Below are 27,563 nucleotides of genomic sequence, written 5' to 3' on the forward strand. Positions count from 1 at the left end.
TTATACTTCTTGAAGTAGTTCACTTTGGCTACAGCGTACTTGTATGTGATGTACCAGAGTGCGGTCACAGGCACTGCTTGGATGTGAGAGTGGCTGGTACAAATTCTTGAGCTGCAGAGACAGGTTTCTCTTAACTCTAGATGGAGGACTTCAGCCTGGGTATGGCAACATCTCAGCACACCAGCCACCCACCTTGCCTACAGCCCGCAAGGAGGCAGCTCTTCCTTCAGCCATCAGTGTGGCTGAAGAGGACAGGATCCCAATTCCTGGGCTACTGGCTCCTCTTGCTGCATGAGGGGCCCACACAGGATGCCCCAGGCAGTGACTCCCACCCGACTAACTCCCCCAGGTAAGGCGGACGAGCCCGGGCAGCAGGCCTGTTCCATTCCTCTCTTGCATTGCATACCGAAAGCGTTCACAGCCCACTGGAACCATTCATAAAAGTGAGAACTTTCCTGAACACAGAATTACAGGCCAAGGACACCTCTTTTCAGGCTCTCCTACCTTCACTCAGTTTTGTCTAGAAACTAACACACATACTATACGATTTTGGTCTTTTTCCAGTACCATCCCACGCATTTCCCTCCTTCGCTAGATGCTGTCAGAACAGTTTTGACTTCAGCATTGTCACATTACTCATGCTGCAGCAAGGAGGCTGTGGCAACGTTTCTGCATGGATCTGCCATGGGTTCCTCAAAAGATAGCGATCAGGTGAATGTTTCCCATTCCTCTGTGGACCATTCTGGTGAGGTCAAAGGAAACTACCGATACACACCCTCAGCTATGCTCATTAGTGGAACCAAGCAACACCACACTCGCCCCACCTGAAGCGTTGCACTCTTCACTCATCCGAGGGAGAAATCTAAAGCTGCTGAACAGCTCTAACAGCGATGCAAAGAAACGAAAAATGATTATGGCTTATTTTGACGTTAAGCAATATTCCTTGTTGTTCATGTTGAACCTAAAATACTGCACACTTTACACTAACTTAAGTGCGCACACTAAAAGGTTCTGTGCAATGCTTACAAATTTGTCAGGGAAAAGGAGATGTTAACATTTCCCCAAACTACAAAAGCTGGCTCCAGGAATACCTGGCACTTAAGGCTCCGAAGATAGGGGCAGAAGTAATAATACAACGAATAAGCAATTTACTCAAGGTCACTCGGTGTATCAGTAACACAAATCCCCGAGCTAAGGCAGGAGAACCTCCTTTTCCTGACTGCCGGTTCAGCAAGTCTTCACCAGCACTGCGAAATTCAAGAGTCAACGCTGAAGTAAAGAGCGGAGCTGCCTGACTCTGCACCCAGGGAAGATTTTCTGATGACTCCTCTTCTGCAACTGCTATTCTCAGCTACAGAGGGAACCTATGGCAACTCAGCTCTTACTGCAGATGTCTCACGTCTGTACTTCAATGAGGAGGGACAAGGCTGTGGCTGTCCCTGTTCTGGTTGAACAGCCATGCTGGACCGAGTCCTTAAATAACAGAACTCTGCCTAGCATCTCTGAAAGACACCCAAGAACTCACTGGATAAGCATTAAGGAGATGAGTATTAGAAAGGAATAATGCTACTACAAAGATTAGAAGCATGATGAGAATTTACAAGTTACATTGCTTTGGTTCTTAAATTAGTCTACAGATTGTCCATTTTGAAATTAGATTTATTACTTGATCAAATTGAAAACAACATACAGGCTACCAGAGTCTTGATTTCATCCCATGTTTGCATTAAAAAAACAAGCACAACTGCAGACATGTCAGACAACAGGAGCCCAGTTAGAGAATGGAAGAACAGAGATGCATTGGAAGCCTTGGGATACGTGGCTATGCTCCTCAAACAGTGCAGAATCAGTTCAACCCAGCTCAAAACACTGGGAAGAGAGAGAAAGGGCAAGGAGAATGGGTCCTACTACTGACGGTACTTTCTCTGGTCATCTGAGGGGTCTGCTGATGGAGAAAAAGGTCTCCTAGAAGTCCAGCCCCAGGCAGAAACATTACTGCAATCAGGTGCTTTACAAAGAACGCAGTCACCTTTTTAAACCTTATAAAAAGTAATCACTGGCTTGCCAAACTCATCCTTGAATTAAGGGCAAGCCACTACTTGTTTGTACTAAAAATGCTTTTTATGGGTCCAACCTGAACCAGTCACAGATGGAAGCTTCATGAAAAGTGAAGTAAGGAGGTCTACTGCCTGCAGCATCACATGCAATGGACCTAAGGGAGGGCCACCAGAGCTCCCGTGGGGCATAGTAAGTGTGATTTCCTACTGAACACATTCAAGAAGCACCTGCCTAGCTGATACTCTGTCAGCACCTTGCCCTCACTGGAATGATGCTGTAACAGGGATAAATACAACTCCAAAAACAAACCACTGGAGAAAGTTATTATCAGTCGAGATCAAAGTATGGGTAACTGAAAGCATATGTACCTTTGAGACAGCTGCTCTGTAACGAGCTTTTATTGCTACCTTCAAGCCATAAAACCAGTTGTTTTTGCAAAGTCAAATAATATAAACCCCTCAAACATCAGGGTCACCAATTTTAAGTTCACGGAGAGAAGCCAAAATGCAGTTCAATCACTGCAGTAGGTAAAGTATGCTCACGTTTGAATGATGCAGCACAAGAACTGATGGAAAAATTGGGAAGGCCCTTTGTCTCAGAGTGCACGATGGCAGCGGTTTCCAACACAGTGCAGCCAACTGACAAGAGCAAATCCGGAGTCTGCAGAAAATGTAGCATAACAGAGCTCCTCTTCCAGAACAAATACTAGGCATAGGAGCTCTCAAAAGTCACTCAATACTGTTAGAGGTGGGTGGCAAAACCTGCTGCAGTTGAACACCACCAATCCAAACAAATCCAGCGGTTTCATACTAGGTCATCATTTTAGGATGAAGCTGTTGAGCCAGGTGTTTGCAGCACAGGTAGCACGTGGCACCTAAAAGTTGCATGTAAGTTATATGGCAGTTTGGGAAGAAAGCCTGAACACAGGCACCTTTTCTCTGGAGGGAGAATGGCCGATGGTACGAAGAGTATGTTTTTCAGTAATATGCAGGTAGTGTTCAGTCTATGAGAAGTTAGTATCAAATCTTAAGACACGCTGGCAGAACAGAGGCAGGTTTGTTAAGGCTCTGCCAGCTCTTCTCTGCATTTTCTCACAGCACATCACTTCTGAGAAGCTTACGTACAAGCTAAGACACCAAGGTGCAATTTTCTCCCTATTGCCTAGACCAGAGTACCTGCAGCTACTACACTCTGGTCTTAACAGATCCTAGTTTTATCAAGCCAACTATCCCGTCCATCAGAAAGCGATTTAATACCCTGAGACCAGCAGTTTTAGACATGTAAAAAAAAACAACCCCAAAAAAACCAACAACAACAAACCCCAAAGGAAAGCCACTATCTCCTTTCAGAATCTGTTTAAGCCTTCCAATACTGATGAATGATGTATTCCACCATAAAAAATGGGCCAGAATACCTCTACGCAAAACTGTGGTTGTGCAAATCTTCGCTACTTGTATCAGCTTCCTGACCCTATAAAAATGTAGGGATAAGTAAGATTTTCTTTATAAAAGTTGTAGTTTATTTCTTTTCTGATCAAGAGTTGTATCACTACACAATACTACATTTTATTGCTAATCACAAATCGATGCACCGGGGTTTCAGAAGAGTTTGGTTTATAGCATTCCTATGTAACAAAAGGAAAAAAGTTACAAATCCAGACTTTGCAGACACATTGCCATGTCCCTATAGAAGCAGGGATGCACTAGGTCTGTTTCACTAGAAAATTCTCCTCTTGAACTGCTTCTGGAGAACATGTAACCATAATTTTCTCCAGCAGGAAAGTCACCCCATTGTTCCATGCAAAAAGAAGGCGGCCAATCTGCTCCACAGCCTAAAATCCCTTTCCTACAGAATGGGAAAGGAACATGTATTTACAGGGCTCCTACTGCGGTGTGTTAATGCTTAAATTACCAGGAGCAAGCTGGCACATCTTCCAGGTACACCTACTACCCAGCTCAACTCAGCTTCCTATTGCTCGGGTAGCGAGTTCTCTCCAACGCAACTGGGATGTGCCCTACTCCATATATACTCCATAAAAACGCTGCGGTAACCTTTACCAGACAGCACCACAGCAGCACTCCTGCTTCAGAAGAGCACTGCACAGCCCTTCAGTAATACATACAGCTCAGTGCATGCTTTACCTGTCTCAGACCCAATACTAGCGGTTGTAAGCAAAAGCCGGCGGCCACATGACAGACAGTGCTGCTACGGAAGAGGCACTGCACTGCTTCAGGTACCACTGCCCTGTTATCCCCAATACTGTGATGCTTGGATTTCAAGAAGGGAGAGTTAGGACTCTGTCCCTTTGGTCATTATTGCCTTAGAGGGGGTGGGGAGAAACTCAGAAGAAACTCTTTGGGAGCTGAAAGTCTATTGGGAGCTGAATTCCTATTCTTGTTAGAAGGCTGCACTGCGCAGGGCTCAAACAGATTTCATTGATTCTGAGGCACGTTCTATTACAGTTAAACTTATGATTAAGTAAGTCAAAACAAGTATCAGAACAAAAATATTAAATGGAGGGTTAAATAATTTGTCCTATAGGATTCAATTTCACATTTCACCTGTTCACACAAGCACCTCCTGTCTGCTTGGATCTGAACAGCCTACAGCTCAATCCTCAGAAAGGAGGTGCTGAGAAACAAGAGACTGAAGCTGCTTGCGACAAAAAGATGGATATAAATATAAAAAAAGGTTCCATTTCAAGCACCAGTAATACTGCCTGCTAAAGCCCAGGTATGGTCACCAGGGAGACTCCCAAAATCAGGAATATTATTCAACTAAAACAATAGACCGTACTATTCTGCAGCTGCCAAGATTCCTGGCTACAACTCCCAAAATTGTCAAAATTGTCTCTAATAAAAAAGCAAGACTGCTCGATGAGATGAAAGCAACACCCCCAAGCTGGCTTATTCAGTAAGGACCCAACTTCAGACCAGGAGTCTGCAGGCATCAGCTTCAGCAAATGGGATCTGTTTCACTATCCAACAGCTGCCTTTCAGCTACTGCAGAGCATCAGCTTTTTAGCTTCCTTAAAAAACAAAACAAAGAAACCCTGGATTCGAAGCATCCAAATATGGCCTGTTGTACTGGAGCGTTTAAATCCTTGGGGGAGGTGGGCATCTTCTTCCTCTGCCACAGGCAGTGCTTACTCCATGATGGCCCGGTACAACGCAGGTTCAATGTAATCTTCACGGTAGCGTGAATTGATCACTCTCTGTCTCTTCCTCTCTTGTCTGACCTCCTTCTCTGCGAAGATCTCCGTGAAGCGCATATCCGAAGCTACTGACTAAGAGAAAAACCAGAATTAGTCACTAGAACACTGATCAACTCCCTGCCTGCACACGCTCCTACTGCACGTAAGAAAGAACCAAGTCAGGGCACTTGGGAACATTCAGCCTTCCTCAAAAACTGACCAAACACAAGAAAAGTATTTCAGACGCTGGATTTTAAAATCTGGGGATAAGTTTAAGTGAACTGTAAGGAGAGATCTAAAGAACCACAGGTTTCAAATTTAACTGAGTAGCTAATTTAAGTTCACAATTACTTTCTTAAAGGAATAAACACACTCATCTTTTCCAACTTTCAAGCAGTCCAGTACATTTTGTGCCTTACGAACCAGGAATGTTTAAACACCTGGTAACAGGATTCAGCTATGATATATTCTTTCTTAAACCTCTAACATCCTGTGTGCCTGCCAACAGGTTCTGCATTAGGCTGTGCACGATCATGCTCTAACGCAGGATACCCTAGCGTGCTGTCCGTAGTTTTTTATAGCAGGAGGCATAAAGCAACAGAACAGGGACCCAAAGGGGCTGTGGGATCTCCATTCTTTGAGATCACCAAAACTTGACTGGAGAGAGCCGTGAGCCGTTGAGCCGTCTGACTTCAAAGTTACCCCTGCTTGGAATACGTGTCTGGAGCACAGACCTGCAGAAATCCTTTCCCACCTGAGTTATTTTACAATTTTTAAAAATGGCCAGCTCTCCTGGGGCCACCCTACTAAGAGCTTTTCAGAACAAAGGGCAAGTGAAGGAACTTGGCCACTGTTTGCAATGGGAACAGACAATGAAACTTATGAATATGGGCACAAAAGGGTATTAACCTGCTGTCCCGAACAGTGACTCTATGCTATAAACTCCAGTCATTGCAGAAGGAGAATTAAAGTCTCTCCAGAGCAAGACAGAACTTTGCTTTTGTAGCCTGATCAACTACCAAGCTTCACAACAACTGAGGACAGCATCAGCTTGTAATCTTTTGCTGTAATGCACTCAGCTTGCTGTTCAAGAACAAATTAAGTTAAATGAGCTTCTTCAGTAGAAGTTTGCACCCTGTTTACCTACCAGCCTTGACTTCACTCTCTTAGGAAGCTCCTCTTCAAGAGTATACACATCATCCCTTTTCACCATCAGCTGTGACCCATCTTCAAATTCCACCTAGAAGAAAACCAGAAGTTGTTCTGCCAGAAGTTTCAGAAGTTAGAACCCTCCCACAGCTACCCAGATCTTGCCTTCTCCTCCCCACAGAGGCCTCTCATGAAATAATCCTCTACCACTTGAATTTTATAAAATACATTTGCAAGTATGCACACTGCAACAGACTTTAACCAAAACCTCACCAATCCCATGACAATAAAACTAGCCCAGCAAGTTTTGGGATATTCCTGCAACACCTGACAAGGCAGTCTGGCTGGTCACTTTAATACGTCCTGAACACTCATCCTTTTGGAAGCAGGCAAGGCATGATGCAATCTCACTAAACAGAGAAAAGCAAAACTAAACTTATTTTAAGTAGTTTAAACTACAGCAGACTGTTTCTGAAGAATTGCAGGCCAGCAATTTTTCAGAAGCTGACACTTTCAAGTAGGTAGCCAGATAAAAGTAGAGCTGCAAGCAGCCACTTTGCTCTTAACTCCAGCAACTGTTACCAGCATCTGGCATCGCTGACAGCACTGAGTAACTTCCCCTGAAGCATTTAAGCATGACTCCCCTACAGCTCTGCTAGCTTTAAGAACAGCCCTGGTAACATGCTATGAACAATAACTTTTCAGACAAACAATTCTGTACCTGGTACATCTGGATGGCATGTGATGCGACAAACTTGGCTCCGTAAACTTGTCCATCTGTCCATCTCACCTGCACAACTTCCCCTTCAGCAGGGGGACCTAACTGAAGACAGTCTCGACTCTAGAGCATGAACAAAGAACATGGGAGAGACAAGGAGAAGAGTAAGCAGCTTCCTTATGTGAAGATTCAGCAAAACCACCAGGAAGTCCATCCCCATCACATCGCACACCACCCCAACAATTACTCCATTTTAGGAACGGAGAACTAGGCTGAGAGACGTCCACCTACGTCATCTGTATTTAAATCCCAACAGCGGGCCCAACTTCAAAGTACTTCATGCAGGAATGGTATGCAAGAATCAGCAAGTTTTATTTCAGACCTACCACTGCTAAACAGCCGAAGATTAGCTGTGCTCCCTGTTACACCTGTTCCTATGTGCCCTCAGCTAAGTCAGTCTCACGTAACACCCCTAAGGCTATCTTGCAGCACACCTCAGCCACAACATGACCTAGGGTTGGAACAATTACCAAAACCCCTGGCGTGTCTGCTCTGCAGCTGCAAGAATTGATTCGCATCATGTGCCCTCTACCGGAGCCAGACTCCCACTGCATAACATACCACAATGTCCTCTGGATACAGGTTATCACTGAAGGAACCATCATCGAAGTTGACCTCGTAGAAAGTCTCCTTTGCAAGGCTGACCACTTCACATTGATAGAAGCGACCATTCTTGTGCTTGCTGATGACTATCTGTCCAGGTGACAGATCCTGGAGTGCAGCCTTAGCTCGCTGAGAAGGAGAGAAAAAAAAAAAAAAAAAAAAAAAAAAAAATCACTTTTTTTACACAATGACTTAATAAAGAACATGTTGAGGATCATAGCTGCAATGCTGGCAGACAAGGAAGGAAAATATTTTTGTTCAGGTAACTCTACTCAAGACATCATCACTTTGAGTTAAGTTCTGCCTCTCGAATTTCAAATGCTTAAAACCTAATCTGTTAGATGCTGCTGTCCTTAGCTTGCTTAGTAAATTAAGCTCTCATCTTTCAGAGCAATAAAGGCCTTTACAGTAAATATTCTCTAATAGATTGTTGTGGTTTTGATTGCTAGAAGTGCTACATGGGAACTTTATAAACTAATCAATCACTTAAATATGAAAATCTATAACCACTCATGCAGCCTCCTGGAGTCCCAGCACTAACTCCTGCATATTAAGTCTCACAGCATAAACCCCACTATTATTCCTCATTACAACAGCCACAGGAGAGATGTAACGCTCTTGGTCCTTCTGGGCTGCAAACCAAAATACAGTAAAGGACCTGACTACGATCACTCAGAGCAGCAGCAAGGCTGAGATCAGAATCCAAGACCAACACCATTAGATTACACTGAACATTGAGAGAGCCAAGCTTTCTATGAAATTTTAAGAGAATCGCACAATCAAACTTTTCAGTCCCTCCAAGATACTGCAGTTCAAATCCTGGGAATCCCACACCTACTCACCTCTGCCTGAGATGGAATCTTATGCCTGAAGCAGGTAATAAAGACCACAAATGGCCAGTCATCAGGCTGCATCATGACTCCTGCTGCTTGGGCACAGCTGACATGAAAGGATGTGGGACATCGACCATGTGAGCACTGTACACAGCAACCTGCAATTCTCTTCCTTCGTTTCTTGCAGAAGATGCATTTCTGTGGACAGGAAACTAGAGGTTATTGATTGGCACTAGCTTTTACCCCACACAAAGGGCTAGCTGGTCTAAAGAGTCTGATACTGTGCCATTTACTCTCTGTGAGAGCACTGCTACTTTCTGATTAAAAGGACAACTGCCAATTCTAGTTTATAGTTAGGTGGTAATTTATAAATTTAAAGAAAACTCATAGACAAAAAAAATGTACCAGCTCAATATGCACAGCATGTGACCCAAGGATGCTAGCAACTGGAAATCTTGGATTAAATCAGCCTACAATGCTCCAAAGTCAACAGGGCCTTTCAGCACTTGGCTGCTAAGTTACACAAAAACAAGCAACAAGATTAGAATAATGGGCAAAGACAACAGAAGTAACAGTTAAAATTCTATCGCTACTACCAGTGACCCAATTACACTTGGAGCAGGCCTGACGGGCTGTTGTAGGAAAGGAATGTTATCTGTAACACACTAGCATATGCAAAGCACTTAAAACCATTTTCCCTTCAACACTGAGCTGTTAGAGGATTTAAGTACAGTTTCTTTCTTGCTGAAGACATTCACCCATTATACAAATGCATCGCATATCCTGAAGCATCTCAGTGCTCAACGGCAGTCAATAAAGCAAGTTAAATATTAGGGAATAAAAGAATAACAAACAAAACAAGTATAACTGTTACACTGCTGTATAAACGTCATTTACCACATACTGAAAACTGTGCCCCATTGCTGGCTCCTTATCTGAATAAACATATACAAGAACAGGGAAAGATTCAAAAAAATGGCAACGGGGACAGTTGTTATTTCCCATACAAAGAACAGAGCAGATTAAATTGTTCAGTCTGGAAAGGAGATGACTTGGGTTTGAAGGGATAAGCCAAATGTCCCAGATTGTGAACAGACTGGAAAGACACTTTGAAATCCCACCAGTGAAGCAGGGGTGATCCTTACCAGCCTGAAACGTTGCAGGGGGATTTTGCCAACATCTACAGGACTCCGCTCTGCAATGTTCACAAATTTTGCCTCCAGTACACCTACAGCACACATCACATGAACCCACCTGTCAGGAGAGAAAACAGAAAAAAGAAATTAATACCATTAGGCTAACAGAGGACGCTTTGGAGTTAAAGTAAATACAGTCCTGTTGAAGTTTGACATACAAACCTCGATAAACAGCCTCTGAGAACTATCAGTGTAACCTTCCTTCCTACTGCTAGTAACAGGGCACAAGTCGGGCAAAACCAAGACTACTTCATAATTCCAATCTATTACTAACAGGCTTAATAGGAGAGCAATTTAGTGTGGTTTGTGCTGGTTGCATACCTGCATTATAAAAGCCTGTCTGTTAGCTTTATTCCTTCACAAACCTGACCCGTAGCAACTGCTCAGTCACTACTGAATTACTTTTGAGACCATGACCGAGAGGCTGAGGCTCCATATGACATCCACAAAAATTTTGAAGAGCAAGTTTCAGCTACTTCATGGTGCTACAGGTCTGTCCCACTGTTATTTTGCATCAAATAACTTCAGACGACCCACCACACCAAAGGACACAGGACAGGCAGCTGTACGCTTGCTGCGGAGGTACCCTGAATTTCAACATGTTGTGCTACTTAAAGATACGGCTGCCCTTTGACACCATTGCCACCACACATTACACGGAGAAATCAAAATCCTCTGTGAGAAGGTACTGAGAGATGTTCTCTCATCAGGAACCTTCATTTTATGTGGTACATTATACCTCTGCATGATACACCTCTACACTATAAAATGCAAAGCAATTAACAGCTGCTCTCAACAGAATATGAGTGAGGTATTACCTGAAAAGATGATGCCTGCTGCATGCAAACACAATGTACACGCTTTGCCATAGCCCCCCCCCCCGCCCAACAGTAACACAAAGTGTAAAGGTGTTGTTGGTCACTGTTACGCCAAATGCAGACGTTGGTTTTACTAGCTTACCCTCAGTTACTTAGGAATTGAGCTTCTCCCTTAAGATCAAAAAATCTGGAACACTTACTTGTCATCATTGGCTCTCTGCAGTGCTCCTCCTCGTAATGAACACAAACAGCAGTCCTGGCACAAGGAAGAAAGCATTAGCTGAAAGAGTGAAGTCCAGAGCAGTACACTGGCTTCAGAACTTCCTCCTCAAAATGCATGTCCAGAGGAAACAAAAAAAGGTTTCGCTGTCAGAAGAGACCTAATTACCTTGTAGAGATCACCCCTTTAGCTCTCAAAAGCTACTGCCCTTATGGCAACAAATATAGACTCCAGGTCTGTTGAAGGCAAGCAGACCGACCACTGAAGACTTGTTCAATTTGTTTGTTATGGGTTCCTTTTACAACTGCAGTACCCTATACCCTTTGAGGATGTGTAAAAGATCTGGAACAAACATGAGCAAATACAATTTGAAAGGCTGATCCATTCTGCTGATCTAAAATGTGTATAGCTTTTTGAGAGAATCCCATTCTTCTTGCCTGTTTCACATGTGCACACCTCCCTAGTTACTAACTGAAGTTACTTTCTGTTTTAGAAACAGTAGCTGCCATAAATTAAGACAGAAAATGGAGGTATTCCCACATTCATACAGAACATCTTCCCTATGACTCAAGTGAGTTTGGCAGCTTTGCGCTAGTTAAAAGGATTCTACCACTACAACTTAAAAAGCACCAAAATACAAGAGACTGTCTCCTAAACGTTCTCTAAATTGCCTTCTTTTCACAGAAGAGAATAATAAAAAAACCCACCACCACACTATGGAAATGAACTTTGTAGCCAAGTTCCCAGATGTACCAGATTCCATCAGTGAGAACGGTAGGAGAAACTTTACCTCTTCTAAGGCATTTTCTGTACACCTTGAGCACATCCAGTCTTCAGTGGCCTTGTCAGGGGATACACCGTAACAACCTAGAACAGACACATCCCACTTAAGAGCTTACCTAAACTCAGACCCATTCCCCTAGGGCCCAGAAGTAAAGCAGGAATGAAAAAATCAACGAGCCTCAGGGTGATGCTGTATATTTGAAGTTATCCGTGCAGCCAAATCCGTATGTCAATGGCCAGCACTCAAGCATATAGCATCCAGATAAAGGCTGAACTTGGTCTATTTGTACATTAAACAGACTGGCAGAGGCTTGCTGTGATGTACAGACCTACTACAGAGAATACTAGAGTTCAGGGTTAAGTCTAGATGCACTCACTTGCATGAACACAGACGTGGCAGTTCTTGCAGGTGATGAGTACGCTGGTTCCATCTTCCTCTAGGTAGGGGGTTGAAAGATTGACGTCAGTGCTGCAGCCAGTTGTAGTAAAGCACATTTCAGGAATCAGGGGTTTGGTTCGGATCTTCCCATCCACAGCAGCTGGAGTTACGCCAGAGTTTTGACTGTTGCCTCCGCACTCTGCCTGTAAGGGATGGGCAGGGAATTTAAGCTTTACAGATAAAACTGTCTCGTATCATCTTTACTCATGCATTATTCCATACATAAATCCAGTTAAAGGAAGACTGAAGGTGCTGAAAGATTAAAGAATTAGTAGGTTAGGTGAAATTATAGTTAGTTTATAAAATCCTCAGCTACTGCAGCCTCAGAATGAAATTATTTTCTACCCAAAAGGCTAAACCTAAGGTCTGAACTGCATCCCTCTAATGAGCAACAAGACACACATCAAACTGCATCTCTTCTGACAGAAGAGATGGAATCATCAAGCACACCTCATGCAATACGGGCAACAGCTCTGCTGCATTCCCTCCACCCCCTAATACAGAGGATCATAACCCTGCTATCCAACAGTGTACATTTATCTTACCTCAATACGGGAGGACTGTGGTCACACACAGAGATACCTACTGCAGTCCCCATTATTTTTTCCTAGTGCAGGTCTGAACAAGTCTAATGGGCTTTGAAACTGATTTGTTCCTGGGAAACAAGCAGACTAAAAGGGCAGTTTCCCACTTCAGGCTCAGGAGACTTTCAGGCTAATATTTTGCCATTTATTCATCTAAACCAATGTCAAACCAAACAGCAATTACATGTAAAGCTTACAGATATACGCTTCCATTCAAGTTACCCGTCTTAACAGCTAAATAAAAATGAATCTTTCTCTTTGAACAAATATTTCAAGCCATCTTTTGTACCTCACAGGCCACCACAGAAGTAGCTTGCCTAATCTTTTAAAAATATTATTAGCAGAATGAAGCTGCACTGTCTCTCCTACAGTGCACCAAAAGGTATGACAAGAAGTCCGGGTAAGGATCACAGTAGGAAGGAAACCAACATGTTTTCAACAAGTCTTGTTCATTCACAGATTCTGTAACACTTACTGATTTACACTGAACATTGCACGTCAAGCAAAAGACTAAGTGACTGAGAGAAATCTAAATCAAAGTTGAAGAAAATGCAACTTTTTCTTCCAAGCAGCTAGATACTTTTCTTCTTCACAAAGGAAAAGTGAATATTTGTCTGGCACTTTGTGCCAATTTTTTATTTGAATGGGTAACTAAAGTGAGTTTCCAGACTCGCTACAGACTTTCTGAAGCTAGAACAAAGACCCTAACCACAGCTCAAATCTTGAAAGAGTTTCTGTTTCACTGCCTGTAGACAGGCATTTGAAAACCTGCAGCTAGAGTTTTCTGCTTAATAGCTTCTTTTTTGAGTTCTAAATGCTAACAGAACTTAAACTGTCCTCAAATCGTTAACTTTATACACCGTCAGCACTAGTGAAATCCCCACACACTATGCAGCTTCCACGGAGAATTTCCAGGCCTAACAAGAACCTACTCTCAGACAGAAATAGAAAGACTGAACAGAAACTATAGTCTATGGTTTTCATTGAAATTAGGAACTACATGCAATATAAACCCTCAACAAAAATTTGAGGTCTTTATTTCCAAAACCGCAGTTAACACGTTCCTAGTGCCACCATGATCACACAGTGATCTTAAATGAATCAAATATACTTAGTATTTGATAGGGAAGGAACGAACTATCTCTAAGTACCAGGTTGAACACACAATCAGACAACTATTCAAGCTACCTTAAAATTATGCAGCTTAGGCACAGCAAAATATTCGGTGTAGGACTCCTGCCTAAGCATTTAGTCAACATGACAAAGGGGTTCTGCAACCCATGCCAACCTGTGCATTGCTACAGCCGCACTTTGTTAAAACACATTTTCACGTCATAGCTACTGTCAAGATGGATATATTCCAAGTAAAGACAGCTTTCTATCTATGCCATCCACAAACACAACCCTAAATCCTTTTAAATAAAAGGTTTTCTTCCTTGCCAGCTCCTCAAAGACAATGTGCTATGAGTGGACTTCAAGTGTTTTTAAAAAAAAAAGCATAGAAGTAAAGGTGTCAGACTGGAAAAGAGAAGTGAGATTTTACAGTCAGCTCCAGCAACATTCGAGCTCCATTCTGTGGTTCGAGCAAAAGCCACAGAACACAAAAGCTTCTGCTGAACAGCTGAGCGAGCCCCTGGGAACCCAGAGGCAGTCCAGCACAGGTGTGGTGAGGTTCAACCAGTTGTGCACTCCTGGAACAAATCCTTGGGAAGACTGCAACACTGATACAGCTTTTATTAGCTGGCAATATGCAAAACAACTTTTTTTAAAACGATGCATCACAGCGGCAACCTATTCAGTTATCTCTACCCTAACATTAACAGGCTTGGTCTACATACCTGATACGTCTGGAAGAGCATACAAACAGCACAGTAAGGAGACTGCTGAGCCATGGTCCGATTGTATTCTTTTTCAGCCTCAAAATTTGGTGGCCGATTCTGCCACAGCTGGCTAAGTGGCTTGGCCCACGCTTCTGTCTCCTCAGCTTCTTCTTCAGGAGTTAGTTGCTCCGATGCTTCTGCAATAAGAGATCATTAACTCAGTGATTATCTGTCTTTTTATAGATACCCTTCTTGAAAATGAACATAAATAAGGCAAGAAGTTATGAATGGAGATGAAAGAAAAGACTGCCAGAAATCAAACTGAAGGGTGATGGGAGCCAGTAACTTGGTCTCCTTTTTAAGAGCTTCTACTAATGGAGCAACTCTGCAGACACAAGAGAGGCTTATTGGGTGAGAATAGCACCAGCTCCAAATTACATCAAGACTCAGGCCGTCAGCCAAAGAATCTGGTAGCGTGTTTTTGGTGATTTTTTAAAATCATGAATATTTACATCAATTACTGCAACGCTCTAAGGCAGATGCAATTATGTGACAGTCTCTGGTACTGGTTTAATTTTCCTTTCAGAGTTGTGACTTCCCAAAGAATGGAACAGAAAAGAAAGACAACACCATTCAAGAGAAGTGTTTAATGATGCAAGCACAAAAAAAAAAATAAATCATGAGATAAGCAGAGGTTGCTGACTTCTGTTTATCACCAGTGACTTAATGGAACACCCTACACTGTCCACAGAAGCTGAGACCCTCTCTACAGTTTCCCATAGAACACAAGGCTTACTTACCATCATCACTAATACAGTCTTTAACCAAGAGCGGGTGATGACGTGGGAGCTTGCTCAAAGGCTGGCGACGACCCTTGGACTTCTTACTCTCCTTCATTGATCTTATGTACTCCTTCGCTACCTGGACAAGGAGAAGCAATTCAGCAGTCATTAGCACGTGTCCTTTTGACATTATTTTTACAGGAACTTACTTTAAACTTAAAGAAACCTCCAAAAAATGCACACATGCTTTCATAATTTTATTTCTAACAAACTAACTTCAGCTCTAAACTAGCTAAGTTTTTGAAAGAACTGCTTGCAGCGATTTTGCTAGGGAAAACCAGACAGAGCTGTACTAGCTCTGCTCAGCCATCAGAATAGAGATTTTTCGCAGGTCCCAGCGTAGCTATTCACGCAAGTCTGTTTATATAAGAATTGTGTAAGAGACAGAATGGTTCAATTTAGAAGAACCAAGATAAGAAGTCTCACGCACTCTCAGTTTGGGTGTCAACTTAAAAATTACAGATTTAAAACCAAAAAATAATCAAATAAAAAAAATTTACGGAGTTCACTGTCATCTCAAACTAACAGGCTGATTTTGAATGAAGGCAACTTTAACTCTCTCTGCCTATTACTTACAACGATGTTTTTGCAGCTAGAATGGAAGAAGGAGACTACAACAATAGTTGTTTCCTCTTCCCTTAGCCTTATGTAAAAACAAGTGACACACTGACAAAATTACTACTAACCTGACAAGCAAGGCAATAAAGGAAATGATTTTAACAGCCCAGGAGGTCTCTCAGTAGGTAAGAACCTCCCCTCCCTTTTTTTTTTTTCCTAATATGTTATTCTTTAAGAGCAGAAGCAAATCTTAGATTAAATGCATCTTACGTCTTTTTAAATCTCTTCTTTTCATAAAGGAAGCCAGAAGAGAGCATAACAATCATTATCTCTGATCTCCTACACGGAGCTGCATACAAACCTTCTAAGAAACAGAAATGCTTTTATTCAAATGGAATTAACACTCCCAGTTATCACCTGATGGAAAATTTGTTTTGAGATACACCACACTGGGGAAAACAATCTACACCCATACAAAATTTCACCTTTTCCCTGTGTGGAGAATACAATGGAGACATCAGTATCAGCAATGGAACTTCTTTACTTTAAACATGTACGAGAACTCTTTCTCAGTTTCAGCTTAATTATCAACAGATTTGCCCACTTGCTGTTCTGTTTCTGTAATTCCTGAATTTTGAAGACATAATCATTATCAGCCTCCCACTCTCTAAACACAAACGTAAAGAGCAAAACAAAATAATTTGAAAAGACACCACCAGGTAAGATTTTAACTATTACAGCCTTCTCTTGGGTTGTTTAATAAAAAAATTCATTGGCGGTTCTTGAACACTCAGATTTACATTCTCCCAACCAATAATTTTTGTTCCATAGTTTCTTTTTTCAAAAGGGACACACAGATGTGCACAAATATGTGTTTTTTATACTAAAAACAAACCCCTCAAACATATTAACGTGCTCATAACAAAGGCTGGATTGAACTAGATTCATTTTAGGTACAAATAGGTGTCTATTACTATAAAAGGACCTGAATCAGCCTGTAACACTACCATGTCAAAACCAACAAGCTACCCTTTCCCTTAAAGCACTTAACTAATTTTGAGAAGTTCTCAAAACAAGGGATCTCCTTGTTTTCTAGAAGAGGTAAGAGTGTAAGACTTTAATCTTCATTCTTGTTTGTTTAGAAAACCCCACAGGTATTAAAAAAACCACATTAACAACTAAGCAACCTGCTGTGCAAACACCAAACCAAAACATAATCTGCACAGGTAGGAATTTTTGTCACAGCAAATCCACGACCACATAATACAGCCCTTAAGCTTTCAGTCCTCTTGCCATTCATACCTCTGCCAGTTCTTGTTCATTCATACTGGCGGTGGCGCTGGCTTTCTTTCCTGAAGTCTGTTCATTGTCAGATCCGCTGGCATCCCCTTTAGCGTAGCTATGGACTGTAAGTACCCTGGCTGGCCCAGGAAGAGTTCGTTTTGCCAACAGATCAGCCGATTCAGAGTCAGAACCAGAATACGCAGGCGAGCTGGGCTGCGCACTGGAAGTTGAGCCCTGCTTCGAAGTTGTCAAAACTGAAGTGGAATTTGAAGCATGTGAAATGGAGAGATCCAATGCAGCTGCTTCCTGCTCTTCCTCTTCTTCCTCCTCAAGCTTCACTGTTTTCAGTTCTTCAAATTTGGCTGAGTCTACGCGATCTAGAAGAAAGGATATACTGACTTTTTCTAAAGTCTGAGCAGCAGAGAGAATATTTGTGCAATCATTTGCAAAGCCAAACAGGAACGCAACTACTACACACACAAAAAAAAGTGACATTCAATCATATAAAGAGTAGATCATTAATTCAAACACCTATTAAAATCATGGATGGCTTAAAGAGAGAGAGAGGGAATAAAAGCGTCTGCTCATTGCCTCTTCCAGTACAAGAACTAGGGTATATCAAACGAAATCAGTAGACAGTGAGTTCAAAATAGACAGAGATGATCTTTTATACAGTGTGGCTAAACAGTCCAACTCCAGGCCACATGATGTCGTGGGTAAGAGGTTACAAGCGTTCATGGGAGACTTAACAGAAGAAAACTAAAAACCCACAAACCAAAAGATTATTAAATACAAGCTGCAGAGTGCTGGAAACCAGAATACTAGGGGGAGACATCACATATATTTGCTCTGTTCTTATATTGTTCCATAGGCCCCTTGCTCCTCCCTTAAGAGCAAGGATAACCGATCCATTACAAGCCACATTAGTTTTCCTCCAGCCTCCTTATTAAAAAAATTAAAAGCAAAACATCCATACAGCATACCAGACCAACACTACCAGGAAGTGTGCATATGTTTTACTAAGCAATTTCTATAAACAGGTCACATTATTCAACAGGGATACAGAGGACTTTACACTACTGAGGAATCCAATATACTTCTGTATGCAGGCACACAAAATAAAAAGAGCAAAAATCAAAAGCTAGAATTACCAATTTCTTAAGCAAGTCTCATGCAATACTTCCTGTTCTCTCTAATTCAGCTGAAAGGCAACCTCCTGGTGACCTACCTGGTCAGTCAGTCATTGAAGCAGCTACAGGACGGCTGCCTACACCTTTGTTCTCCCCCAACGTTTTTTTTATATAATTCTCACTGGGGAGTTATCCACAGGTCACAGAAGCTAACAGTTCAAGCTGTGGTTATACCATTTACTCAGACCAGTGGCAGAAGCATCAGACAAATTTAACTAAGGAGCACAACCTAAAATTGTTCCAGATGCACATGTTGGTCTTGGAAAAAAAATAACAATAATAAAAAAATAATCAAATGGTAGTATCTCAAGTCTCATGGCAGTAAGTTTCTGAAGTGCTTGCCACGGCTCTGACAAACTAGCATCTGCTTTTTTGGACATGACAACATCCTACCAGCTAGCCTCATATGAAAGAGTGCCCCAGATTCAGCTCCCTGAAGAATAATACCCCGTACCAGGATAAAGCTTGACACACAGTTACCTGGAAGCTTGAGCTTTTGTTCACCTTGCTGCACAAGTTCACTCGTAGGTCTCTCACGAGACTCTGCCATGTCTGCTTCATACTGCGCGGAGCTCAGCTCCTCCTTGGGGAAGGCCTCACTCTCACTCACCTCCTGTGGCACTTCCAGGCAGACCCTGTGCCTTTTTGTTCCTATGCGATGCTTAGGGATGCTGCAGAAGACAAATCCGTATCAGGTTACCAAACACATAAGTGTGTTGAATTTCTCTCTGGATGCACAAAATACAGCCTGGTTTGCATCAGTGTCTTATGAGACAGCATCTGGCAAACCAAGTAATTTCCAAATTACTCTGGAGTGTTTTCTTTGCCTTTACAGAAGCAGAGTACGTGATCCTTAGGAATGACTCCTCGGCATCTGTTAATCATGTATTAGGCAGCTATGTTCTAGCCAGGCATTCCTTACCTTAAACAAAAAAAAACCCAAACCCCCAAACTAAAACAGCAACAAAAAAACCAACCACCAAAGTCAGCTTTAGGAAGAGTACCTGACACTGGCTGAAAAAATATAACTCAAAATGTAAGATGATTAGCCTGTCCACCTTCAGCAACCAGGAATTGCACACTGATGTTGCAGTACTGATAGTACCAGAATTTGCTAGCAAGTACTGTCCCGTGATCCCAAAACACCCCTTTTTTCTTCTGGCTTCCCAGTGTGCAGTGCACATTTTCAATCCAAGCTTTGGATGTCTGTCCAAAGATGAAGAACTACCTTCCAGGCTGGTGCCTTTCCTGTCTACCACAGACCGTCATCAATGTGGACTCAAACCATAAAATAAAATTAAAAGTAAACCCTATTCAGATTATTGCTAACTCTGACTACTGTTGTTCTATCAGAATGGCAAACTTTCAATTGCAGCTGGGTCCAATTTCTAATAATCCAATAGAAAAGCAGAGGACTGTACAAGCACTACCTTTTCGTCTCATCCTCGTCCACTTCCTCTTTACATGTCTCTCCCGTTTCCATTTCCTCAGCACACTGTTTCCCATTCTTGACTTTTTGCATGAGATCCCCTTTAAGAAACTCTGCCGCCTCTGGGGTTGGAAGAGTATGGTCAATGACAGTCACGTCCTTCCCGGCTTTCCAAAGCTTGTAACGATCTGGCTGGTATTTCCTCACAAACACATCCATGGAGATCTTCACCATGTCCTTCCGACAGGAGCACTGAAGTCACAAAAAATATTCAAGTAAGGGCACATACTCAACAATTCTACTCTGTCTTTCTATATCACTTTGCTTTCAGAAGCTTAATTGAAGAAAAAAATCCCACATTTACATGTAATTAAGCCTTAGCAGCTCTCAACACTCTTTCCCAAGAAATAAAAAGGGCATATAGTAAGTTACTAAAAACTGGGCAGAAAAGCCAGCAAAAACAACGAAATAGAAAACCAGACGTTATCACAGTAACTAAGAAAGCAAGCTCACCAGCCTATTTACAGAGTTACTGGTAGAAGCTGACTGTTTTAAAATGAGTTCACTCAAAAACAGCCAGCAAAACCAGAGACCATAATGTGGAAGTCGGAGCCACACAAACTCTGGGCCTACCCAGAGCAGTAGAGCTTGTCTGGGCATGGTTACAACTAGTGCTTCAAATCATTCACCTCAACGTAACTTCTGAAAACATAACCCGTGTTTGTAAGGCACCTCTACAGGAATATAACACTATCCAGTCGAAAGATGCAGCCAAGATACTTACTTTGATAAGTGACTTAAGTTACCAAACTCATACTTCCAGGCTAAACGGTCAATAAATAACAGTTAAAATATCGGACAAAATACTGACAAGTCCTGACCACCAAGCACACCCTTTCAGCTTTGGAAAGACAACCAGTTCCCTGCTTTTCTTTGAAGCCTCACTTGACCTACACAAAGCTAAAAAACACATTATATGCTATCCATAGTTGAAACAAGGACATGAAACGGGAGGCAGACTGGACATTGTTACCATGTCAGAAAGTAAACATCACATCTTAAATGGACAAAGCACTGAATTCACTCCCTTAGAACAAACACTGGGGGCTTAATGACCAGCAGAACATTAGGCACTGCATTCAGGTTATTGGGATGCAATAGGATGGCAACAGACCACTTACCAGCACAGACTGCTTCCCATACTCGATCCACCGAAGAGTAGCAAAGTTGGTAGATTCAGCACAATTGAAGCCATGATTAAAGCCAGCATGATAGCTATAAGGAAAGGTTATCATGAACTCTCCAGCCTCCTGTGTCACCTAAAAGACAAATGAGACACAGCACTGTTATCCACAACTTAGCAGACAAGTCTACTCCGTGGGTCTGAATAAAAGCAGCTCCCATACTGCTCATGCAGCATATCTGAAACCTCTACCCACAGATGGTTGGAGTTACTTGCTGCAATGGGTAGACTTGATACTTATCTTCATTATTCTACTTATGTTAAGTATCTGGTTAGTGGAAAACAACACTCAACAGTTTTTACTAAAACGCAACCGGTCAGAATAGCACAGAAGTGGTTATACAACGAAGTAACTCTGTGACAAGCTATCTGAAAATCATAAAGACACTTATCTGTATCAGCTGCAGGTTTGGATGAACAGTATCTAAGGCCAAGTGAAATTTCTATCCACACAAAACTTGGAAATTTACGAACAACAAAAGAAACAGTAGTAATCAAGTACAGCTCTCAGTCACCCTTCCACCACTGCTCTTCAACATTTCCTCACTGTCTAACAAAGACTCATGACAACAAAACCCTTCAGCTGCCCTTGCAGATGTGAAGGTACTTCTAAATAAGGACTCAAAGCCTAGATCTTCAGAGTGCGCGTATGAGTGTGTATGTGGGTATGGAGGGTGGGTGGCAGGTTATTCTATACCGTTATTAGTGTAATGAAAAAAATTAATAGGGAAAAAGCCATATTTTCTATCAAGGAAGTGGATCACAACAAACAACGTTAGCAGGGGACAAGTCTGAAACAAAAAGAGAACAATCTCTCATCACCGAATACATAGCTAAGCAGTGAAGTTAATCTAACACAGGATGTTGTGTATGGTTTAAAGTTAAAAAAAAAAAAAAATCACAGAAGACAGCCTTTTCTTGACAGATTTGTCTGTCTCAAACTCTTTCAGATCCCAACTGTCAGATAAATGGAGGTACAGTGGGAAAGGATTGCCTTGTGTCCTCCCTGTTGCTGTTTTCCTCTCTAAGCATCTGCTACTGGCTGCTGTTGGAGATAAGACAGGGCTGCATGAACCTCTTGACTGAGCTGCTATAACCGTGATTACTTTTCTACACCTTATCAAATGGGATGCCGTATTTCTTCAGAATTGATGGAGAGATGAGGGTCATTTTGTGACGGAGAAATGCTTCACAGCTTTGGGCGCTTCCCGGAAAGAAACCTGTTTAAAATCAAGGCAAAAAGAGATGTTACTGTTCTGCTGTGAACTAAGTGAATTTTTCAAGAATTTTTAGGAAAAGTTACTGTCTAAACAGTATTTTTCCCTAGCCCTACAAGTATGAACCACTTTATTTGAAGTGTGCTAGCTTGCATACTGAAGAAAAAGGACAACTCCAGAAGATTTATGTTTAACAGATGCCAGTTCGAAAGAGCACAAAACTGCGCACAGAAGGATCTTTCCTTGGCTATAACCTTCCAGTCTTGATGATCGATAGTTAAGGATTTTCTCATTAAAGGTTAGTCAGACCACAACTACATTATTTGTAATGTGACATTTCTCTTGTGTGTATATTATAAACAAACACTCAGAAGTAATATAAATTGTATTCTAAAAGGCAAATTGTCAGTTCAGTTATGCCAGCCTGTGCTCTTACAAACGTTACAGGCATGTCGTATTCTAAAAGAGCTGAAACCTGTTGAGGCTGTCCATCCCACCTTCCGCAAAAGGCAGGACATGAATTGCTCGATTACCTTTTGCAAGTCTCTCCAGTCGCTTCCCATGCTCCGGAGGGATCGAGTACCTGCAGTCATAAGAACAAGTCTGTTAAGTTCAAGTAACATGACAAAATCGCAAAGTTTGACAGGAAATCATAAATGGGCATCAAGGCATGAATTACTTAAAAAAGTAAATAAATCCTCCACCTTGACACTGTCTTTTTCAAGGTTCGATGACATAAAGCTAAAAATCTTTATCAAGGACTTTTACCTTCTCTATCCCAAGAAAAATGAAGAGCCAAAAGCTGACCAACTGCTCCATTGACTTTTGCTTAAGCAGTCAAGGAAGTAAAGATCCTGATGTATTTAACTAGCAGATCTGCGCAGCAAAACATGAACTACGAGAAGAAAGGGAAGAACATTTCCTGACCCATTTCAGTTGACAGCCATGCAATCGCTGGTATACTCAGTGCAAGGAGGAATGCAGAGCAAAAAGTCACCTCTTTCAGCTCCTCAGACCAAGATGGGACTAAGTCAGACGCAATGCCACATCCTTAACATGTGCACAACTTGCAGCCTGCTCTTTTGGGCTACATCTCTCTTTGTACACACCTTCTTATGGGCGCTACAAAACTCGTAGTTGGTTTGACTACAGTAAATAAAACCACCTACTTGGCTTTCTTTCACTCTGGAATAGAGTGCTATATTCTTGATGGAGTTCCTTCTTAAATAAATCAGACTAAGGCATCAGCAAAGTTAACTTCTTCCACGTTCTACTGTAAAAGAAGCAATGACCAAATGGTTTATCTGACTGTACTATTCTATTTCATGCTCCCATGCGATTGACACTGCATGGGGTTGTTCATTGGTCACATGGCCGCTAGCTATTATTTTTGACTTCAAAGTTGTACTAGAAGGCAGCCAAAAATACTAGCTTCCAACAAAAGTGCCATGGAAACAATTGTTGAAGTTGCTTGAGAAATTTATTTGTGAACAGAAGGGAATGATTCACTCTTAAAATGCAACCCATGCTTCAGAAAAATTTGGGAGCCTCCCCTAAAAACAATCATGAAAGCTCAGACACTGGAAGAACCACTCAGCAAGATCCACTAGCCCGCTTTCAGATCTATGATAAACAGCTACATTTCAAAGTCTGTTAAAAACTGCCTGTTCCCCCACTGCATATGTGACAACTGGCACGTTACCTCAGTATGGTCATTTTAGAGCCCCAGGAAATCATAACCAAGTTTTCCAAGCTCTGGCCCTACCGCAGCAGAGAGCGTCCACCCTATATTATAGTTCTGAATAACTCTTTACACCAGGAGAGCAAATGGACTTTCTGGAAAATAACCAAACAAATGCTACCGAGGACACACACTGCTTTGCAGTTCCTTACAGGCTTCTAGTGTTCTTGTCATCACTGCAGTGCAAGATCGGAGGGATGGTAATTCCTTTAGTCAACTCTCATAACGTCACGACTTTGACTCCAATACTTTATGGTATTGTTCTTCTATATCTAGAAGATTCTCTAGAAAAATCTTACCATGACTTGGGTTCTCCAAAATGCAAGTAATTAATACTGTAGAGATCCATGTCCTCTGTATGCCAAGCAAAGGAAGTTTTCCACATGCCAAAATATAGGTAAGGAGTATTCACTCCTTCAATGGTTATGCCGCTTTCATTCTCCACAATATCCAGGATCGTGTTCAATCTGCCAATATTCCACGCATCTACATGCTGCAAAACACAAGCCTCCTGTTAAACAAGCTTTATGAAGAACAGAACCACGCAGCTAAGACAACAGTTGCAAAAGCTATCAGACACCTGTGAAACAGCACATTGAGACAAACCATCTACTGGCACTGCTCAAACCGCTTGCTAGTTCACCTAAAACAAAGGTTTCACATGGTGTTAGCTTACATACTGAATATTTACCAGCCACCTAAGTTATCAGCCAACATAATGATTAGGAAGGAGAAATAATCACGAAGCTACAGACTTTACAGAGCAGAAAACAATAGTGCGAGCTTGAGCTGATGTCTGAACTCTCTTGAACAGAAACGCTTTTCATTCCAAACATGCTTTAAAAGAGTAAATCATCACAATTTAAGAGACTAGCAAGTAGACTGCATATCCTTTTCGTCCTAACACAAAGTGGCTACAGAGTTGTCCCATGAAAATACACATACTAGTGGATACCAAAGCAGTGCGTGTTCGCTGATCAACACTTCCAACTCTCATACGCCTTTCAGGACAAAGCACTATAAAAGCAACACTTACGCAACTGCAGTTTTTGCTTTCTTGAACTAAACTGTATTACACTGAAGCTCTAACAGAGGTCCCATAGAACATTATCTCTATTAGCCTTCTTTAACTACCTGGGTTAAATGGAGAGTATGGTATAAACACGTGGTTTATTGTGTTCCTGCCTACTGCAGAAGCTGGAACTCTGCTAAGACTATCATTAACTCTTTCTGAAAGTTAAGAGTCAAATGCTACATTAGTATTTATGGCATGCAATACACAGGGATAACCGTCACTTGAAAACCAAAACAGTTCTCTTACCTTGTCATAAAGTGTGCCGTTCACATCAGCACCGTAAATAGGGGCATTGAACGTAAGGTTCTTCCAGTATTTTCGTTCAAGGTCTTCGAAGTCCGTGTAGCGCGGTGTGCAGTACCTGAAAAAACAACAGAGATACTAAAGACTCTGCAGTTTGATACTTGATGAGTCTCAATGTTTTCCACCACTGAAAGAATTGAACGCTACAATAAAAATACCCAATGTGTGTTATCAGCCAGACCCCCACCTCCCAGAACAGCAATGAGCGCAGCCACAGCTTCGTTTCTGTGAGACTTGGGAACAAAGGATCAGGAAGAAAATTACTTTCCCCCATTTCTCAGTTTACTTTCATTTTTGCTTTCTTTGTGTGCTTCTCTCTGGTCACACCACCACCACTTTCCAGTTATTGCTACTTAGCAAAGAAGGATGTAGTCAACACCAGAAAAGATATAAAGAACAACTTGAAAAAAAAAAAAAAACCCAAACCAAAGTTTTCTGCCACTGTAAAAGTAACAAACATTTCCAGGCTCACTTGCTAGTATAAAGTGGCCAAGCACGCTCAGCTCACCACCAGAACACCTGCTCTCGATGTCCATTCCCTGCTAACTATATACTGGCCTCTTTGTGCAGCACTTGGGGACCAACTTTACACTATAACACTTACATAATGTGTGCGTATATATAGATATATTTTCTAGACAATTACATATACAGCATAAAAGAGTAATTTTCATTAGATTATTATATTAGAGAAAACAGAATCCTAAGTTATCTGATGCGTGCTGCTCTAGCAAGATAAGCTTCATCAGGCTAACTGCAGCTGGCAATTCTAATGCTGTTTCTAAAATAGCTATTTCAAAGGCTCTTTTGGTTAAACTCCTTTTAAAGCGATCTCTTCTCCGTCTCCTTTTTCACGTCAAGAACATTCCTTTCTCTGCTACTCTACTCAGTAAAATTTTCAAGGGTCTAGGTTAAGGTTTGGATGGTCCGGCTACTGAGGACAGACAGAGAGGAGCCCACAGCAGAAGCGCAAAGTTCAGGCGGCATTCCGCGCCCTCCTGCCAGATGACACCAGCGACGAAGGTCCCCATCCGCAGGCCCCCATCTGCGCGGCCAGTTTGACAGCCAACGCCTCGTCAGCCCAGGGCCTCACGTTCAGGCCTCTGGCCGGCACCAGCCGGTAGCCAGGACCTGGCCCCAGGGAATTCGGGCTGCGGGAAGTCCCGCAGGAACCACCGTCGGGGAGAGGTGGGCGCAGAGACGTACTTGTCGCTGTTGGCGATGCGCCTGAACTCCCGGACCGTCATGGCCTTCTTCTGGATGTTGTACTGCGTGAAGAGGCCGGACTGCCCCGTCACCACCTGCTGGATGGGCGCTGGGATGACGAGCTCGTCGATGTCATCGTAGCACCGACGCGGCTTCCACTCCTTCGGGGGGACTATCTGCGGGGAAGCACAACGCGCCCGCTCACCGCCGGGACCACCGGCCCGGAGGGGAGCGGCAAACTCGGGGAAGTCGGGATGAAACACACACTTCCCCCCCCCTCCCCCCGCCCGCCCCCGCCATGGGCCGGGGCCGACCCGCCCCACCGGGGCACACAAAGGGCGGAGGGGACCGGGGCCGGGGGGTGTCGCACCTTGGCCAGCCCGGCGCGGTGGGCGCCCTGCGACTCCACGTAGGCGATGTACCGGCTGAAGTCCCGGAACTGCTCCATGGTGGGGCGGAAGGTCATGATCCGCGCGCTGGGATTGAGGCTCTCCAGCTCCGAGGCCATGTTGCCGGGCCGGCCCTGCACGGAGGAGGAGGCGGAGGGGGTGGTAATGGCGGGGGGGTGGGTGGGGTGGGCGGGTCACCCCGCACACCCCTCCCCTCCCCCCCGCCGCGCCCCGCCCCCTCCGCGCGCACGCCCCGCCCTCCTCGCCCGCCGGCCAATCGCCGCGGGGTCCGCACCAGCTCTGCCTCCCCATTGGCGGAGGCCGCCCGCCCGTCAAGAGCCGCGGCTCTCTTTTCCGCCCTCACGGCGGAGACGCCACCGATTCACGCCCTCCCCCCCCCCACCTCGCCACCGGTCGGGGCGAGCCCGTCCCGACGCGGAAGGATCCCAGTCCCCGCCCAGCGTGCTCACGTCAGCAAGGCGTCCCTCTTCTTCGCCGCCTCCGCCCTCCCTCCTCGGTCCAGCGCCCGGCTGCCGTATCCCTCCGCACCACGCGCCCAATGAGTCCGGCAGACCGCCGACGCCACCGCGGCCGTACCCTACCGCCCCGAGC

General features: G+C 43.2%; 1 protein-coding gene across 1 annotated transcript; it reads right to left on the reverse strand.

Annotated features, from left to right (window-relative positions):
* KDM4A (lysine demethylase 4A) lies at window positions 1–27,563 on the reverse strand. The gene is made up of 22 exons (XM_063343517.1): window positions 27,422–27,563; window positions 26,933–27,085; window positions 26,563–26,738; window positions 25,300–25,414; window positions 24,278–24,471; window positions 22,771–22,820; window positions 22,137–22,240; window positions 20,959–21,096; window positions 19,779–20,029; window positions 18,829–19,019; window positions 17,177–17,535; window positions 15,275–15,395; window positions 14,493–14,671; window positions 12,009–12,213; window positions 11,639–11,715; window positions 10,829–10,884; window positions 9,760–9,868; window positions 8,624–8,812; window positions 7,740–7,910; window positions 7,122–7,241; window positions 6,399–6,491; window positions 1–5,344 (listed from the first exon to the last, which is right to left on the reverse strand). Exons 2-22 carry the CDS (start codon window positions 27,068–27,070, stop codon window positions 5,204–5,206), a joined length of 3,177 nt encoding a protein of 1,058 aa, XP_063199587.1. The 5' UTR covers window positions 27,071–27,085; window positions 27,422–27,563; the 3' UTR covers window positions 1–5,203.

The sequence above is a fragment of the Chroicocephalus ridibundus genome, chromosome 8 (assembly GCF_963924245.1).
Source record: "Chroicocephalus ridibundus chromosome 8, bChrRid1.1, whole genome shotgun sequence".
NCBI classification, from domain to species: domain Eukaryota; kingdom Metazoa; phylum Chordata; class Aves; order Charadriiformes; family Laridae; genus Chroicocephalus; species Chroicocephalus ridibundus.

What these genes read in the sequence shown, in the direction of transcription:
- KDM4A (XM_063343517.1), bottom strand. Translation starts at nt 27,070, where the DNA reads ATGGCCTCGGAGCTGGAGAGCCTCAATCCCAGCGCGCGGATCATGACC. An exon ending in ACCGCGCCGGGCTGGCCAAG is followed by an intron (nt 26,739 to 26,932) that starts GTGCGACACCCC and finishes GCTTCCCCGCAG; the next exon opens with ATAGTCCCCCCGAAGGAGTG. An exon ending in TTTGGAGAACCCAAGTCATG is followed by an intron (nt 22,821 to 24,277) that starts GTAAGATTTTTC and finishes TTATGACTGCAG; the next exon opens with GTACTCGATCCCTCCGGAGC.